Consider the following 18321-nt stretch of genomic DNA (forward strand, 5'->3'; position numbering starts at 1 on the left):
TGGGTTTTTTAAAAGAGCTTGCATGACCCTACTCGTCTACGCCTCCGTCATTCCGTTCTGTTAAATAAGTTTGAAGTGAATTCACTGCAGTCTTTATAACAGCTTTTGTATTTAAGCTACGTTTAAAATCTCCTCTTTACAACAACAAAACGGCCTTCATCGGTGGGCATTTTCACTGTTGTCATTTGGTTCTGAAAATGTGACGTCACGAACGTCACAATGTTTTCATTGGTTGAAATCCTATAAGATCCGCCTACCAATGTTTTCATTGGTTGAAATCTTATAAGCTCAATCTACAAATATTCATGAGGGAGTAGTCCTTTTTTTGCAGGGAGTAGTCCTAATTTGGGGAGGGAGTAGCTCTCGGATGAAGATGTTTTAGTGATTTAAGGGAAATAGCAGATTTTATCGTATTGTTTCTATATAGGGAAAACTCAGTAGAGGTATAATAATTTCTCAATTATAGTATATCAGTTCTATATTCTTGTAATATGATGGATATGTACATGTAACTGTTCTGTTTCACTGTGTCTTGATAAAGGAGTGGATCGCTCCGAAAATTTGACAACCTAAACTTGTCCGCACTGTTGGAATTACTTCTTTGCCCCATATTCTATTTTAAGTAATTCGTATCCTACGGACATACCTCCATTAGGATCCAGTGGTATATGGGATTTTACCGTCTATACTACTTCTTTGAACCATACATGTATATATATATATTGAATTTTTCTTTCATGCGAGCTTGGACCATGCGAGCAACATTTAATGCGAGAGTTACCTCCCGTGGAACACGCATTATCAATATAAGAGTGCATATCGAAAAAGGTAGATTTTACTCCATAATGAGTGATAACAAAGACAATTATTTTACAAATGCGACCAGACACTAGGTATGTTTATATCTCTGGAATATAAATGATGAAGGCTGAGACGTTTACATAACGTATTAATGTTTGGTTTTTGTGTTTTACGTCCTATTAACAGCTATGGTTGGTGGAGGAAAGCCGGAGTCCCCGGAGAAAAACCACCTACCGCCGGCCAGTACCTGGCAACTACCCAACGTAGGTCTCGAACCCGCGACCCAGTGGTGGAGCGCTAGTGGTAGCAGACTGTCAGACGCCTTAACCACTTGGCCACCGCAGCCCCTAATTAATTAAGCTGGCCTTTCTATAGCATGTTATATAGTAAGTACTCCATACATGTAATAATTATCAAGTATGGACTATTGTTGAGGTGAATATGTCGTTATGTGAACCTGCTTGAGAAAGTGATATTAACCGAGATGATGTCGAGGTCAGTATCACCTTTTCAGGTTCGTATAACCACAATTTAACCAAAAATGATTCTGAATTGTTATATTAGATGCTATTTTTTTAAATCATTAACAAGGATTAAACTACATATCAAATTGGCATGAAGAACATACTGCATATGGCAGAGAGCATTGTCACGTGGGCATATTTTATTAGAGAATATATGAGATAAATATTTCTAAGATACAAAATAAAGTACGTCAACTGTCTGTTAAGAGCCACACTTCTGTTCACCAGTTTATCACCGTCTTCTTAGAGCCATACTTTTTTGTCGCCAGTGAATCACGTGTTTGTTTAGAGCCATATTTCTTGTCGCCAGTATATCACCTCTCTGCAAAAAGCAATCCTTTGTGATGACGACGTATCTTCTATGCGGACCATCTCCTACCACACAGCACTCATGTTCTATACAATCATTTTTCAAAGTACATCTCAAGATTTCCTTTACTCGCCATTTATACACCGACGGTTCTAAGGTCGATTAGAAAGTTGCTGCAGCATGCATTGCAAGTGTGCAGGATCTGTTCCCCGTGGTTGTTGGACTGTAAGTAAGTGTTTTTTTATCTAAATATCTGGTGTTCAGCAGCTTTGATGCATTTTCTTGTTATTAACATATATGGTCTTTTTTAGGACGAGCCAGGTTTTGATGGTGGAGGAAAACCAGAGTTCCCGGAGAAAAAAACACGAGCCAGCGGCCAGATGTGTACCTGGCGACTGCCAGCGTACCCAAACCCGCGACCCAGTGGTAGAGGGCTAGCGATCGTAGACTGTCAGTCGCCTTAACCTTTCGGCACCACGGTTCCTCTCATAAATAAATGAATTTTCGCAGGACATTATTATCATGATTATGTCCCTCCATCATGAATATTCATATCCGCATACAGCGATTAATATCATTTGTTCCTTTCTTTGCTAATATGAATACTAGGAAACACATACTATTTTGTTTATTTCTTTGTCCTTATGGATACTTAAATCACAAATTACTTAATTTCTATGCTTTATATATATTGTAATTACATATTACTTTTGTTCGTGTCTTTGCCGTTATGAAGGCAGAAAATATAGACACACATTTACTCATGTCTTTGCTATTATGCAAACATATTTCTTTGTTCATCTCTTCGCTATTTTAAATAGTGTAGTATCATCGTTTTAATAAATTCATGAAAAGATAATATTGACGAAGAGAATGTGAACATATAACGTTTGAGGTAAGCCTGGTTATTTAAGCATCAAACTGCCTTCTTTGGAAAGTTATTGTCCTATAATTCTCACGGGATTGCAGACAGATCGAATATGAATTCCAACCTGCTATCGCATTTCAAAGTCAAATTTCGCGATGTCTGTCAATGGGACCTGTTCTTGTGACGTCACGAGTACACGCGACCGTTCCCGGCGAAACAATATAGTTCGTGAAAATAAACACAAAATCATCCATTTTATTTCAACAATTTGATCAAAATATTCCACCGTGAGGATATTCACATTTTACACAACATAACTACACTTATTATAGTGACGTCGGTCAAAACGACGTCATTAAGTTACAACGTCACGAACATGTCACTACACCAATGGAAATTATGTGAGTATTATGATCCGAGATTTGTAGAGCAAATGGAAATATAAGATACTACATCTTCAAACGGTATCAAGAGTAATAAAAAAAAGAACAGGCGTTCTGTTTATGGTGGGAAGCACATTGTTGAATTGACAACTGTATGAAAAAATCCATCATACATGACGTTGTTGTCATTTTACTCGTTAAAGTCCGATTTTGTTAGTGATAATTGTGTTACATGTATGTTAATTTATCGACATCCAATATTAAACGAAATACATTGTCCATGTTATAATTTACACCTATTTTTACTGATTCATTTCCTATTACCCTCGATCATAAGATGGATTTTAATCTTTAAAACATATTAAAATATATTCTTAAAAACATTAAAATTATTAATCTATAATACAGTATTGTAGTCTTTTTCTGTTTGTGATACAACCTCCAGACTGTATCTCCTATCAAGAGTACCAGATTCCTTCAGATCTGACGTCATTTCCTGGTGTTTGGTATTTACATCTTCCGTAGGTTTTACTCTCAAGAACCAGTGTTTGACAAATAAAGGCTCCAAGAGTACAACAACAGTGGCCAAACACGTCATACCGCCAAGGAACCGGAAAGAGGCGTCCCAGGTCCCCGTGGCGTCCTCTATCCAGCCTACAAATCATACGATATTGTTTCATTTAAAAAATACCTAACGAACGTTTACGACAACAAACGCACGTTTGGAGATGTCGACTGCTGACGGACAAAATTAAAATACAGGATTTCATAAGATGCAGGCTGATGGAGACTATGGACAAGTGTATTGTCGTCATCAGGATTTCACAGTGAAATATGCTATATAATGTTTGTGTGATATGAAGTTCGATTTGTTTTATTATGCTCATAAGAGTGCCTTACTTTTTTGATGTCACTACCCGAATTTTCGATGCGAGGACGTGACATTATACTTGGATTCGACTTAAATTTACATGACGGGAGTCATCGACAATGCTCACCCTTCCAGAACAACTGGTATTATTCTCCCCGTACTTTTTCCTTATTAATATTTTGTCCTAATTTGTCAATTTTGTTTGGTCCTGTTCGGCATTCTCTAGGTTATTTTGGTGCCATATATACACAATCATATAACTGTGACATCTTTATTGGCTGTTTTCGTCTTTGGGTACCTATGTTCCAATCATACGTATTGCCGTTGTGAAAGGATTCCTAACACTATTCCTTGTTTTCCCTCGATACAAAATGTTTTACTTTACGAGGATAGAATAGAGAAAGAAAATAATAAAGATGATGCGGGTTACGAACTACTCTTGTCGTCTGCTTTATATATCATGTCAGTTCTACTCATTTTTCCAGATAGTTATAGGAAATATGACCGGACAAACTAGCGCGCGAGAGGGAAACACGATGTCGTCAAACATACAGACAATTCACATATATTATATGTTTCCCCTCGGTGCACGCATATGCATAATAATGTACACACGTTTATTTTGTTTTCTTTATCCAAACTTGGCTTTAGTTACTATAGTTAAGCCTATTAAATAGTGAACATCGGTCGAATCGATTCACATACACATTGGAAAAAAACATGTATGACTGGGTTAAAACCTAAGATATTTATATCACAAGCTTTTCCATTAGTGTGTCTATTTCTGTTAGATATGCAAAGGACTCCCTGATTATGGAGAGCCAAGTCAAAATAGACATGCTCTTTCATACCCAAATGTAAAAGCTTATTTTGGATAGTCAAATCCATACGCTCAAGAGTCTAATAAACATTCACTAGGTACACATATTTTCAACTACAAATTGTTTTCAGTGTAAAAGAATCATCGTGAGCATATAACTTGATACAGTTTGCATGAAGTCATTCTTATTACAGGGGAACACTATTCAACGATAAGGTAATACTGAAGTGTAAACAAAAGCTAACTTCAAATTCAAAGTAGATAAAAATATGTGCAAAATATAAACGAAGAAAAGGTTTACACGAGACCATCGACAAAAGTACAACAGGATTGAGACCGGAAGAGTAAGCATCTTCTCCTCTATCGACAACACACGTCATGATAATCTAGCTCAAATCCAAGCAATGTCATGTCCTCATACAAAGAGCAGGGTTAGTTATAAGGAAGCAGCAAGGGAAACAACTCACATGTGTTTGTCCAAACAATAGCCGACATCTATCACAAAAACCATGACATGAAAAGCAAGCTCTTCAATACCGAGTCAATCTAAGATGTGCCACTTTTTTAACCACTAGTCGCCAGAACGTTTTTGTTAAGTTTCGTAGGTGGACCTACATATATATATGATTCAAACATCGATATTAAATATATAAAGTATGAATTTATGTAAAATTAAATTTTAGGTTTATATAAATATTTTCACTATTTGCATTAAGAAGTATACTGAAAAGCGTTGTATCATGGCGATTCAGAGAAGGTTGATAAATTGTCACCTTCCGGTTTGGCAGGTGATCTGGTAACCAACTTTCAAAGAAATGATACTATTTTACCTAACAGCCTTCCTCCAAAATATACATACCTGCTATTGGTTGACAGAGAACTGCGCCGAATGACAAACATAGCATCATCAGACCAAACCCGCTTGTCAGATCCGTCAGAGGAATACACTGTAGCAGTACGACCGCCATTAATGTGAAATAACTTCCCGGAAACACACCTACCATCCCAGCATATACAGCGACAGCAGTGAAGTCTTTAAAGAATGGTATCACCATGGTGGAAATAGCGCTCACAACAAACGTCAATAAGAGCAACTTTTTCACGCCGATTATTTTGAGATCCACAATCCAACCAAAGAAGAGTTTGCTGATTATTTCCATTGCTCCTGTGATTGAGAGCGCCATAACAACCTTTCCTTTACCGTGACCTAGCGCTATGATATGGGCCGGAAGTGCAGTGAAGACTCCTATGTACGCAAATGTATTTGCTGTATACGCTATAGCATACATCGCAAATTTTGGATTACGAAATAAGGAGAAATTGAATAAGCTGGAAAGCGATAAAGTTGGTCGATTTAATTTCTTGTTTTTGCTATCCCCTTTCATTTCCAGTTGTCGTTCATTGTATTGCAATAAAGTATTTTCCTCACTTTCTTTGTCGATTTCTGCGGTTTTTTGAACGACTCCATCTGTATTGGTCTTAATGTTGTCAATGTCACCATTATTTGCTTTCTTGAACTTTTGTACAATTTGAGAAGGCTGTTTTAGAAGCATAGCGAAGACACAGGTATTTAATAAGAAACCACCAATTATCATGAGCGCACCCTGGATCCCGTACATGTCTATTAAAAACCTGTAAGCAATTGGAAACAGAAAACTACCCAGTCCTCCTGTTGATATCATTATACCACTTGCCAATGCCCGTCTCTTCTCAAAGTAAAAGCTTACGATTGTGTTCGCTGGAGAAAATGCCAGTCCTCCACCCACACCTAAAATGAATGCAAACCAAATATAAAGGAAAGCTGTCTGAAGTCTGTACTCAATTTAAAGAGCAGGAAAATGAGGATGCAAGTCTTCTTACTAAGGAAGTACATCGTTAAGGGATAACGAGAAGTATTTTAAATGACCATTTCATCTCATTCAACAAAGGACTAGGGGCGTTCAGGGGCGTTTCCGGCATCATCACAGGGATTTAAGTTGTTATATTCGTTATCTGGAATAAATGAAGTACGCAAATATGATATTTCAAATTCATTCCACAAATGGTTTAGGAGGTATGGCATTAAAAAGAGACATAAACCCGTATTTTCATAATAAAATGAGAAAATATTGTCTGGTGTGCGCTATTTTGTCGAAAATATGTCATTTTGAAGGAAATTAACTGAACACTTTTCATTTTTTGAAAGCCTCTGCATGCACCAAACAAAAAAATATTTGGCATGCTTTAACATTGTCATACCAGTGCTCATTCGTAGAGAAGAATTTTGGTTTGTCACATGCAGAGGCTGTCATTTCTGAACGCTAACTGTCCAAAAACACCATATTTTGGCTATTTCTGCATAGCAAGGGAATCTTGTTGCTATGGTAGGGCATGTACGCATGCGCATTGGAATAAAATCTGATTTAAGAAAAATAGACCCAATTAACAAATATGATATTCATAACAGAAATTGGTAAAAAAAATCAAGTTGAATGTTTTACTTTATACAATGTATGACGCCAAATATGACTCATAACGCCCTACCTTTCGTTTGTTTTAGCTTTAATGGCATTGCAACAGAAAAGGTCAGTTGAAGACTGTACCTATGAATATGCCGCGGAAAGAAAGAGCAGCGAAATTATGAGAAGAAAAGATACAGATGTCAAATTTTGTAATCGGGGAAGTAGATCAATATTTTGCAAATCTCCCCTTGTAATGGTACACTGTACACAGAAGATAATTCCCGTTTCTACAAAGGGGTGATGGTGGGGGTAGGGGGCTGGGGGTCGGGGGGTTGGGGGGGGGAATGGGTCGACTCTTACGACAGCATGCAGTGGGATACAGCAGGCCTATTGGTTCTCCAAACCTGCATGGTTTATAAGCACACTTACCGTTTATTAGACCTATGGTTAAATAATGAAGTTCCATAAAAGGCATGAATGCACTGGCGAACACCCCAATTCCATGCAGAAGTCCTCCGAACAACACCACCTTGCGGAACGTGAACACTTCTGACAGACGGTTCCCTATTGGCCCTAAAAGACCAAAGCAGGAACAAAGTTTCCAAGATGAACTATAACCAGGAAAGGGATGTACGAAGGTGAATAAAGAATTTAAAAATGGCACAGATAATAACTGGAACCGTAATTGTTTTAGAAAAAAATAAATATCAAGGAACCCTTTTTTTCCTTTAAAAAATATTTATACATTTCCCTCACTTTATCGCCAAACCCTTGATAACACCAACATTTCTCTTAACAAATGATGACAGTATAACGCGGATTTAATGTAATTCAAAATACTTAAACTATAATGTGCTCCTCAATATTTTCAACGTAACCGATGTTCACAAATGATGGTCATCTACTTAAGTAGTCTGTTTCTTACCAGAGGATACATGCATCAAATGGCCAATGGCAAACTCGTTCTTCAATATCAAGATATCTTGCGGAAACCAATTTTAACGCATCTGCATATCATAACAACATTACGATTGTAATTATTATTAATTAATTAATTAATTAAATAATGTGTAATTATAAGCCGATCACTCTGCTGTTCCTGGAATGTCTGTATCATATCGAAATAAACCATTGTAAATCTTTATACAAATCTGTTTAAACCAGATGTCCGACGGATATTTGTTTTTTAAGTCCTGTTCGATGTTACATGTACTAGTGATGACTGTAAGCCTGTGTACTCATCTTTCTAAAGTTGTACAGTTGTTATAAATTTGTTCGAGCTTCGAAAAATGTGCTTTAGTACAGAAAAAGTTACTGTTGAGCTGTATGTTTTCCAAAGTGTGTGTCGGCAAAACACGGCCACACTTTACGGCATATTCAATATCTATCTAGGGTTAACACCGTTAATGGTGTTGTAAGAAAAAACCCATAAAATAAAACAATGAAAAAACACAAAGAAAAACGCCAAACTACTTATGGGTTATTAAACGTCAAAACGTATCGTCATTCAGTAGCATTACGATCATTAGTGTGAGCCCTGCTTCTTAGAATTATCCCCACTTTATCCACATTCTAATGTGTTAATATACAACAGACTGCTTTATTACACAACTGTGTGGACGTAAGTAGATACGAGTATTCTCTACCAATAATGTAAGTAACTGGGGATAGCTTAAACCGCACGTATCTGCACATCTACAAATACTATTAAGCAATGTTGAGTTAAAGTGTCAAAACACTTCGGAATACATAACTCTGTTCAAGTATTCGTGTTGAATAACTTTTCGGTCTCCGTATTTTGATTCATCTTACCCATAGCAAAGAAGAGTAAAGAGTTGACGCTGCCTATCCACGCTGTTTGTCCAGATCCGGACCCGTAGTACAGCAAGAACTCGGTGTAGAGAACACTATATGCTTTTGCAGTTCCACCAAGAAGCATGTAAATGCCCGACGAAGCTTGAAATAGTGAACAAATATAACACGCAATAAAAGAATATTCACATAGAGTATAAATTTAAAAATCAACAATTATATTTCTTACTGATTGCACTATATTATACGAAATTTAACAAACAAAAAGATTTACTACAATATGTACTGAATAAGATTTAATTTTAATTGAATTAAGCGTCCTTATAACAGTTAATATCGTTTTTTAAGACGTTTCTTTACGTGTACAGTGTATGCGTGTATTCTGTATGCATGCTGATGTCTCTATTTTTGTGCGATAGTGTAGATCTGATGCGAAGTTTAGTGTGCTCATTGAAATACCCTGCCAAAAAACACCCAGCACAGTACTCCACCTGATCAAATTATCCTGATCATGGGTTAACTAGTTGTCGCCATTACCTTACATTTAAATGCTGGTGGTTACCAGTGAACAACAACTACTTGTTATGGATTTCGGGTTGTCCTGGTTTGGGAAAGAGTCCATTGCCTTCACCAGAAAGTCTAACGTTCTGATGGATGGCGTTACTTCATATTTCGACAAAACGAAATCATATTCCTCGTTGTCAGCTTCATTTCCACCTAAAGAATGGCACTAATGGTAACCCGACTATCATCCTCTAAAGAGGACGTTACGCCATTTACTTTCCTTCTCTCTGAGAAAAAAACAACTTCTCATCCTGACTTTTGATTAACCTTTGGCCTTACGAGGTCATGGTTCAACGCTCAACGGACTAATAGTCCTCGAGGTCAAATGTAAACTTTTAGCTGGAATTAATTCTGTCATGGTTTATACGTGTATTTAGTTCCAGTTTAAGAATAAACTATCTGAGAACTACTGCTCATCGGGTGGTTCAGTTGGTTTGATCGGCCCTTTTTGATTAGACACCTGGGGTTCGAGTTCTTGTCTGGTCCAGTTTTAGTTTTTCTTCCAGGTTTTTTTATCATCGATGTTGTATTTTTTTATAATTATTAAACTAAACATGGTGTTTTTTCAAGAAATGATTTATATTAAAGCTATAACCTTGCCAGAAATATAATAATAGCATTAAGGTATTGAGAGTCCCTGTCACATTTCACTGCAGTTATTCTTACATTAACTTCCCTTAATTTCCTTTTGGCATTTTGTACAAAATTGACTATGTTGAATAAGGCAATTTCCTTTTACCAAATTATTTAGGCCATTACGTAGCCTGATATTGAAAACATGAAGAATAAACATAATATTTAGAATGGAAATGGTATGTGTTTTTGTCTCTACTTATTTATTGATAAAGAACCGTTCTCTTCAAAGAACTTCAAATCAAAGAGAGATACATCGTGTATATCCCTACACCTTAGTCAATTGTGATAAGTCAAAGGTGTCAAGGTCTCACTAAGTATGTTGTCAAACACAGACGGGTGTACGCTACACTTTATTTCAATTTATCTTATCGAAAATGACCATGTGGTCCTTACCATTATTCTACAACTATTGAAAATAGAAAGCTTACTGAATGACATACCAATAATATCGCACTGTCAGAATATGATTATACACAGTAACAAAAGGTTTTATATAACATCACATTATTTTGAAAATAAATTTCAAAATCCATAAAAATGAAAGCTGGGAACGATCAATATCTAAATTAATAAACATATTTTGACATGTATAAATATGTTATGTTTTTAATATATGTTATTTGTATATTATGTTGGTGCTACATGTATGTACTTTTGTACTACATACCAACATTGAATGTATGAACATGTTTGTCAAAACTGGATAAGTAGGCATCCTTAAATCAGACTGTTTTACTTACCGATGAGAACTATCCACGAATAGCCAGAATCCATTGGAGTCTCCTTAATATCGCGCCGTTGCGACGTTTTCATTGTTGTTCACTGTAATAATTAGTCGTTATGTATTTAAAAATTGATCCAGGTGTTTTTCACCAATTATTTTGCCATTCGTCTTATGTATATTGTGAGTCAAAGAAGTAATATCAACGGTAAAATCCCATATAACAATAGATTCGTACAAAAGAATTTTCGAAGAATGGGACAAGGGAATAATTCCAACAAAGCAGACAATAGAAGGTTGTCAAATATTCGGAGCAATCCGCTCCTTTATTGAGACATAGAAACATACCAATCAATGACATAACACAAAAACAAAACAGAAATATAATAGGATATAACTGATATTGAAAAACAATAAGCCCTTTGGCTAGCATGAATTACATTTGACAATATCATTATAGCTTTCTTCCATGCCCACATACATGTATATCTATATAGAATGTTTTACCGACAGTCTCGTTTTCTACTCATTTTTAATATTCCTTAAGATGTGCTTGTGAATCTGTCAAAATCATTATATACCAACCATAAATGTTGACATAAACAAATTGTTTATAAATAAGATAATCTTGTTAACATTAAAAATTAGCAAATATTCGGATGAAATTTCCAATTGTCCAATGGATTGCTATAGGTTCTGTTAAATATTGTGTCTCCCGTCATACAAACAACATATACCGTTATACTAGGATTTACAGTAACAGGAAGATGTTTAGATGGAATCACACCTGTAAATATATATATATATATATATATATATATATATATATATATACAGTAGATAGTAAATAAATAAGTCCTTGCGAAGGAAAATATAGAATAAAAACAAAAATTCCAGATCGTCCGCTAGGCCTTTCTGCCTTCTAGGGCTTCTTTAGGGTTTGACTCCTAGCAAAGGCATTGATAAAACATGAAACATCAATCCGCCTAGCGGACGATCTGGATTTTTTGTTTTTATTCTATATATATATATATATCTGTCGTTGTTGATATATAGATGGTAAGATCATATGTCCTTACCTACTGTTTAGCAGGTAGAGATGGGAACACACCTCCATTGTTTGCCTTTGTTAACGAAATATGGACTGTAACGGAATATCATACTCACCTCTCTGTTTGCAGGTACAGGTGGATATTTGCCTGTTGTTGCTGAATAACTGACTGTAACATGATATATCAACAACTACTGTTGCACAAGTGTATATGGAGACACGTTGATATTTATCGGTACTACTATAAGAAGTAGCATGTCATGTCCAGTTTTTGGACAGGTACAAAAAGAACCACGCCTTTTATTTGTCATCTGTTGATGATGTACTACAGACTTAAACTATTATGTTTTCACATCTTGTTATACAGGTGCCGATGACCTATTCACTTACATGGTGAACAGGCGATGCTTATGTCACCCTGGTAAAATACCAGCCGCTTCCTACCGCCTCGGCTAGGGAGATTTTTCATTTTGCTCATTTGGTAGAGCGTAAGACTAGAGGTCCCGGGTTTGACTCCTAGCAAAGGCATTGATAAAATAATAACCCGTTACATTAGCGCCCACGTAGGGACCAAGGTAAAACTGACAAATCTAATCAGAGATACTTTCACAAGAATCTCTATGACCCCTGGAAAACTCGGGACGAGTTCTTTCCTGGAGGAGGAGTATGTCACCCTGGTAGAATACTAGCCACTTCCAACTGACTCGGCTAGGGATATTTTCTCTTTAGCTCATTCGGTAGAGCGTAACACTAGTAAGCCAGAGGTCCCAGGTTCGATTCCTAGCGTGGGCATTGAAAAGAGAATGACCTTTGTTACACTTACATGCTTTACATTAAAAATGTTGATCAGGTACTTACGAAATAAAACATGAACAGCTACCTGTTGGTAAGCTAAATATGGTAATAAACTATAACATAATGTGTTGTTGTACAGGTGTTACAGCTAAACTACAGATTGAAATAGACATGATGAAGTACATATTAAAATACACATGAAAGACCCTACACAATTAACCACTGACCTTGGCTATTTAATTTGAACAACATGAAACAGACAATTAAATAAACTACATACATAAAACCATACACATAAAAATATTTCACCTGCGCAAACTTGTAATTTCAAAGTAGAGGGAGGGAACAAGTGTAAACGAAGAGCTATAACTGTTAATTGTCTTGTATATTTAATTGCATCACATTGCTGACGATAATTTTACTTAATCAGCAATTTATCACATGCCTTAGGATACATTGCTTGCTTGTTATAATATAACACTGTATTTTACAAATTGCCATTAAATGAAATATTTTAAATAGTGATCTTACCTGTTTCAGCAGAAACTGATGGTGAACACTTAGTAATACGAGGTTCAGGATTAAAATCTTTGTGGTACTTATTTCAATATATTTGATATATTCCAAAGTGTGATGAATATTTGTATGGATAGTCATCCGTTTGTCTAATGAAATGTATTGACATGTACCTACATGTATCGACCTACCGCAAGACGTGGTCAGATTGTAAACACTGGTCATCTCTTTATGCCGAGGCACATATCTCTCATACACTTCTGTAATGGGCTCGCATATTTCTGTGTTAATTTAGTACTACTACTATCAACGCCTTAGTAGCACGGGATTTTATAACAGTTTAACTGAATACACACTCACACACACATGAGATGAATTACGCTGCATCATACAGCTGTTTCGTCCTTCTAGATCCAAATTGCGAACGTCGAATTTGCTAACAAAGGGAAATATGCCATTAACATCAGTAATAACCTACATGTAAATCACAAGTCCGTTAAAGCTTACTTTAAATGCCACAGTGTATACGGTAAAAAGCGCCCCTCAATTATGTCCTGTTTTAAGCAACTTCTTCCAAGCTTTTCAGCCAAAAATCATACTCTACAGTAGCTGAATTCTGATGACTTGAATTATGATATGATTGATGATTGATCTCCATAAAATTATGCTCCAGCTGGAAACATAATAATAGGCAATCTGGGTATTATCCATAGTGCTGTAAGTATCTACGTACGCCTCTCATGTCACAGCTGTATGGTGCGTTGTAATTAATTTTACACATACTGTATCGGTGGAATAATTTAAGCGGTGCAATCACCTGTGTATGTGCGTGTTAAGTTGATCTGTCAGTCAACTGAAATGTGAATTTTTAAAATACTGATAGATTCCTGAAAGAGAAAACGATAGCATGTTCTACTTATTATATCTGGTCCACGAAAGGAAATAGTACATCCTGTAGCTAAAGATCCAAAAATGAAACCAAAATACAGGTGAGCATGTCTTGACCCGGTTTTCCAGACCTGACTACTCACCTACATATATCTGCATGATATGTATGTACTTGTGACGGCGGAAAATAAAATCTTAAAAGTTCATCTTTGTCCCCGTAGGAAGACCAATCCAGATATTTAGAATACGAAAAGCATACTTAATTGGATCCGCTTGCATAGCGGGCTATACGTGAATATGTCATGTCTGTGATTCAAAAAAAAATAAAAAATAGAAGGAACAGATGAAAACAAAAGAGTCAGTATTTATTGACTCCTGTTTCCAATCCACACTCAACAATCTGCATGATAAGTATGTAGTGATTGTAGCAGAGAAAACATCGCCCTGTCACTGTCGTCCTTTTAAGAGGGGGATTGGTTATATTGGAGGCACGGTAGTCTAGTGGTATGACGCCGAACTCGTGACCGAAGGGTTGCGGGTTCGAGTCACGGCACGGCACTGTGTTGTATCTTTGAGCAATATACTTTACTCCGCTTGTTTCAGTCTACCCAGCTGTAAATGAATACGGGGTTGGGCAGTACTGGAATTGTTGAATGCTGGCTTATACATGTAGCGCCGAAATGGCAGCTTCGGCTGTATGCTCCCCAGGGAGTTGAGAAAGTTATTGGCTTGTTGCAAAGGCCCTATAACCACGGATTATAATTTGTGAACCGCATTAAGACGACCTACACACAAGGTTGTGATAAAGCGGTATATAAGAACCTCGAATTATTATTATTATTATCATTACAAGCTAACCGGTAATAAGATTTATATATATACACTGATGTTCTATTTATAGTAAGTGACCTTTACCTTTGATATCAAAGGCTGAAAGCTATCCAAAGCTGAAGCAAACATTTTATTACACCGGATAAAGTCGGAGTGCATACGGCCCAAAAGAGCTCCACATATTGTGCATAAAATGATTTTCTATTTATAGTAACATTAACCTTGAAATTTGACATCGATGCCTCAAAAGCTACAATTTGTATTCTAAGCAAATACTTTCTAAAGTAACAATGACCTTAACCTTTCACCACCAAAGCAGGCACTTTCTCTGAAGTAGCACTTGAGAAAGCCTGAGTGTAATCATCCCAACACAATTGGAAATATTGTGCCTTAACTAATTTTCTATTCATGGTAACAGTGACCTTGACCTTTGACCGCCGGACCTGAAAAGCTATTCATAGCAAACACTTTCTTCAGAAAAGCACTGGATAAAGTCTGAAAGCAATCCAACCAACATTACTGAAGATATTGTGCACAAATTAAACAAGAAGCCCAATGGGCCTGTGTCGCTCATTTGCTTCTAATGCAAATTTGAAGCTGATCTAGGTAATTTATGTGGATGCTAAGCTCATTTTACCTCATTTAACCCTTGTGACCTGGAAAAGTCGGGCAAGGTCACTCATTTGAACAAACTTGATAGCCCTTCACCCCAGCACGCTACAGGCCCAATACCAGGTATCTGGGCCTCTAGGTTATTGAGAAGATGTTTAAAGAGACTAGAAAAGGTCTGTAAGACATAAATGCCCCCGCTGTCATGTGAAATTAGTTCTATAAAAAGTTACAACCACTTTGATCTTGATAACCTGAAACATGGTACTACACTTTAAGTTGATTTTAATATTCTTATGTTTTTTCTGTATGTTATTACCCTCTCCAAAACATATTGAATGAAGTTGCTAAGTGTTTAAATTAAATCAGTTGATGATTTTCTATATATAGCAACAGTGACCTTGGCCTTGACCTTGGAACCCTGAAACACAACAATGTCCGAAGTATACTCATACGTGACCTTTGCATAAAGTTTGACCAAAATCCATGAACGAATGAAGTTGCTAAGAGTTTAAATTGAATCAGTTGTTGATTTTCTATATATAGCAAGTGACCTTGGCCTTGACCTTGGAACCCTGAAACACAAGGGTATACCCATATTTGGCCTATGTATAAAGTTTGACCAAAATCCGTGAAAGAATGAAGTTGCTAAGTGTTTAAATTAAATCAGTTGATGATTTTCTATATATAGCAACAGTGACCTTGGCCTTGACCTTGGAACCCTGAAACACAACAATGTCCGAAGTATACTCATACGTGACCTTTGCATAAAGTTTGACCAAAATCCATGAACGAATGAAGTTGCTAAGAGTTTAAATTGAATCAGTTGTTGATTTTCTATATATAGCAAGTGACCTTGGCCTTGACCTTGGAACCCTGAAACACAAGGGTATACCCATATTTGGCCTATGTATAAAGTTTGACCAAAATCCGTGAAAGAATGAAGTTGCTAAGTGTTTAAATTAAATCAGTTGATGATTTTCTATATATAGCAACAGTGACCTTGGCCTTGACCTTGGAACCCTGAAACACAACAATGTCCGAAGTATACTCATACGTGACCTTTGCATAAAGTTTGACCAAAATCCATGAACGAATGAAGTTGCTAAGAGTTTAAATTGAATCAGTTGTTGATTTTCTATATATAGCAAGTGACCTTGGCCTTGACCTTGGAACCCTGAAACACAAGGGTATACCCATATTTGGCCTATGTATAATGTTTGACCAAAATCCGTGAAAGAATGAAGTTGCTAAGTGTTTAAATTGAATCAGTTGATGATTTTCTATGTATAGCAAGTGTGACCTTGACCTTGATCTTGGATCCCTGAAATACAACATTTTATGAAGTTTACTCATACTTGACCTTTGTATAAAGTTTGACCAAAAGCTGTCAAAGAATGAAGTTGCTAAGTGTTTACATTGAATCGGGATGCGACGCGACGGGACGCGACGCGACGCCGGACGCCGCACCAGGGTAAAAGCTCACTTGTCCGTGGCAGGTGAGCTAAAAACATATAGAAGGACAGACAGACAGAAAACCTGATTACTATAGATGTGCAATGGTCCTAACATCAAATTGTGAAATTGAATTGGAGAATCCCCCTTTGGGACCCCACTCCTCCCCCTAGGGAGCCTGGGTATCATGAGAGAGACCCTCTTTATACGGCATTCAGTCTTCTTAACCGAGTAATGCTCCAAACCATTAGTTTGAAAACATCATCAAGCCATACAGAAGGACTTCAAAGGATGTACTGTATTAGGTGATTTTTGTCCTCGCAACAGCCAGGGTCATATGAGGACGGCTGTCAAGGAGACACCTATAGAAGAAAACTACAATTCGAAGGAAGTGCAAGCGTTGACGGAAAAAATGCAATTACTAATAAGAATTACCTATGTGCAAAGGGCTATAACTCCAGAAAAAATACAACATTGACACTGGATTCTAACTCAAACTGTAATACAATATACATGTATACTATAAGTTACAAATAATATGGAAAACAGTTAATTATGAGAATATCCTATGTGCAAATGGGCCATAACTCCAGTCAAAAATGGAATTTTATTATATGGTTCAAACTCTGTAATCTATTATTGATAAAGCCACAAACAAAGTTTCAAATTGATATGGCAAGCGGTAGCGAAATAAGTCCAAAAAAAGTTTATTTTGATAATTTACTATGTGCGAAGGGCCATAACTCCAGCAAAAAAAGGAATATTAACACGAGGTTCGAACTCAAACTGTAATCCATTATGACAAAGCCACATATTAGGTAACAAATTGATGTTGCAAGTGGTAGCGAAAAAAAGTCTGGGAAAACATTAATTATGAGATTTCTTATTTGCAAAGGGCCATAACTCCAGCAACATATGAAATATTGACACAGGGTTTGGACTTTTACTGTAATCCATTATGACAAAGCCACTTACTATTAAAGTGGCAAGTGGTAACGAACAAAGTATGACACAGTTAATTATGAGAACTTCCAACGTGCAAAGAAAAGGCCATGCATACATGTAACTCCAGCAAAAAATAAAACATTGGCACGTGGTTCGAACTTGATCTGTAATCTATCATGATTAAGCCACACACAAAGTTACAAATTGATATGGTAAATGGTGGCGAAAAAAAAGTCTGGGAAACTTAAATGTGACTGCCGCCGCCAACGACAACGGACAGAGTGATCCTTAATTGTTCGCCATGCTTCTCAGGCGGCACGACAAAGAAAGGCAGAACAGTGAAGACAGAAAGGAAAGATTTAAGATCCCAAGTGTGTTGCAATGGGGGCAGAAGATCTATTTTGGTCTGTTCAATGTCCCCTAAGTAGTAGACATGAAAGAAAATCCCCGATTCTTCAGCTTCAGGGGGCCAACTTTTAG

General features: G+C 36.7%; 1 protein-coding gene across 3 annotated transcripts; it reads right to left on the reverse strand.

Moving 5' to 3' along the window:
* Nucleotides 1–2016: 2016 nt before the first annotated feature.
* LOC110449702 (monocarboxylate transporter 12-like) lies at nt 2017–13207 on the reverse strand. 3 transcript variants are annotated; one of them, XM_021496736.1, is made up of 7 exons: nt 13129–13207; nt 11919–11971; nt 10771–10852; nt 8831–8974; nt 7448–7591; nt 5437–6345; nt 2017–3540 (listed from the first exon to the last, which is right to left on the reverse strand). In XM_021496736.1, exons 3-7 carry the CDS (start codon nt 10841–10843, stop codon nt 3284–3286), a joined length of 1527 nt encoding a protein of 508 aa, XP_021352411.1. In that variant the 5' UTR covers nt 10844–10852; nt 11919–11971; nt 13129–13207; the 3' UTR covers nt 2017–3283. The 3 variants fall into 3 exon arrangements, with proteins under 3 accessions (XP_021352411.1, XP_021352412.1, XP_021352413.1); XM_021496737.1 differs by lacking the exon at nt 11919–11971; XM_021496738.1 differs by lacking the exons at nt 8831–8974; nt 10771–10852; nt 11919–11971; nt 13129–13207 and adding an exon at nt 7944–8024.
* Between the last annotated feature and the right edge of the window lie 5114 nt (nt 13208–18321).

Source organism: Mizuhopecten yessoensis, unplaced genomic scaffold (genome assembly GCF_002113885.1).
Source record: "Mizuhopecten yessoensis strain PY_sf001 unplaced genomic scaffold, ASM211388v2 scaffold4805, whole genome shotgun sequence".
Classification (NCBI taxonomy): Eukaryota; Metazoa; Mollusca; class Bivalvia; order Pectinida; family Pectinidae; genus Mizuhopecten; species Mizuhopecten yessoensis.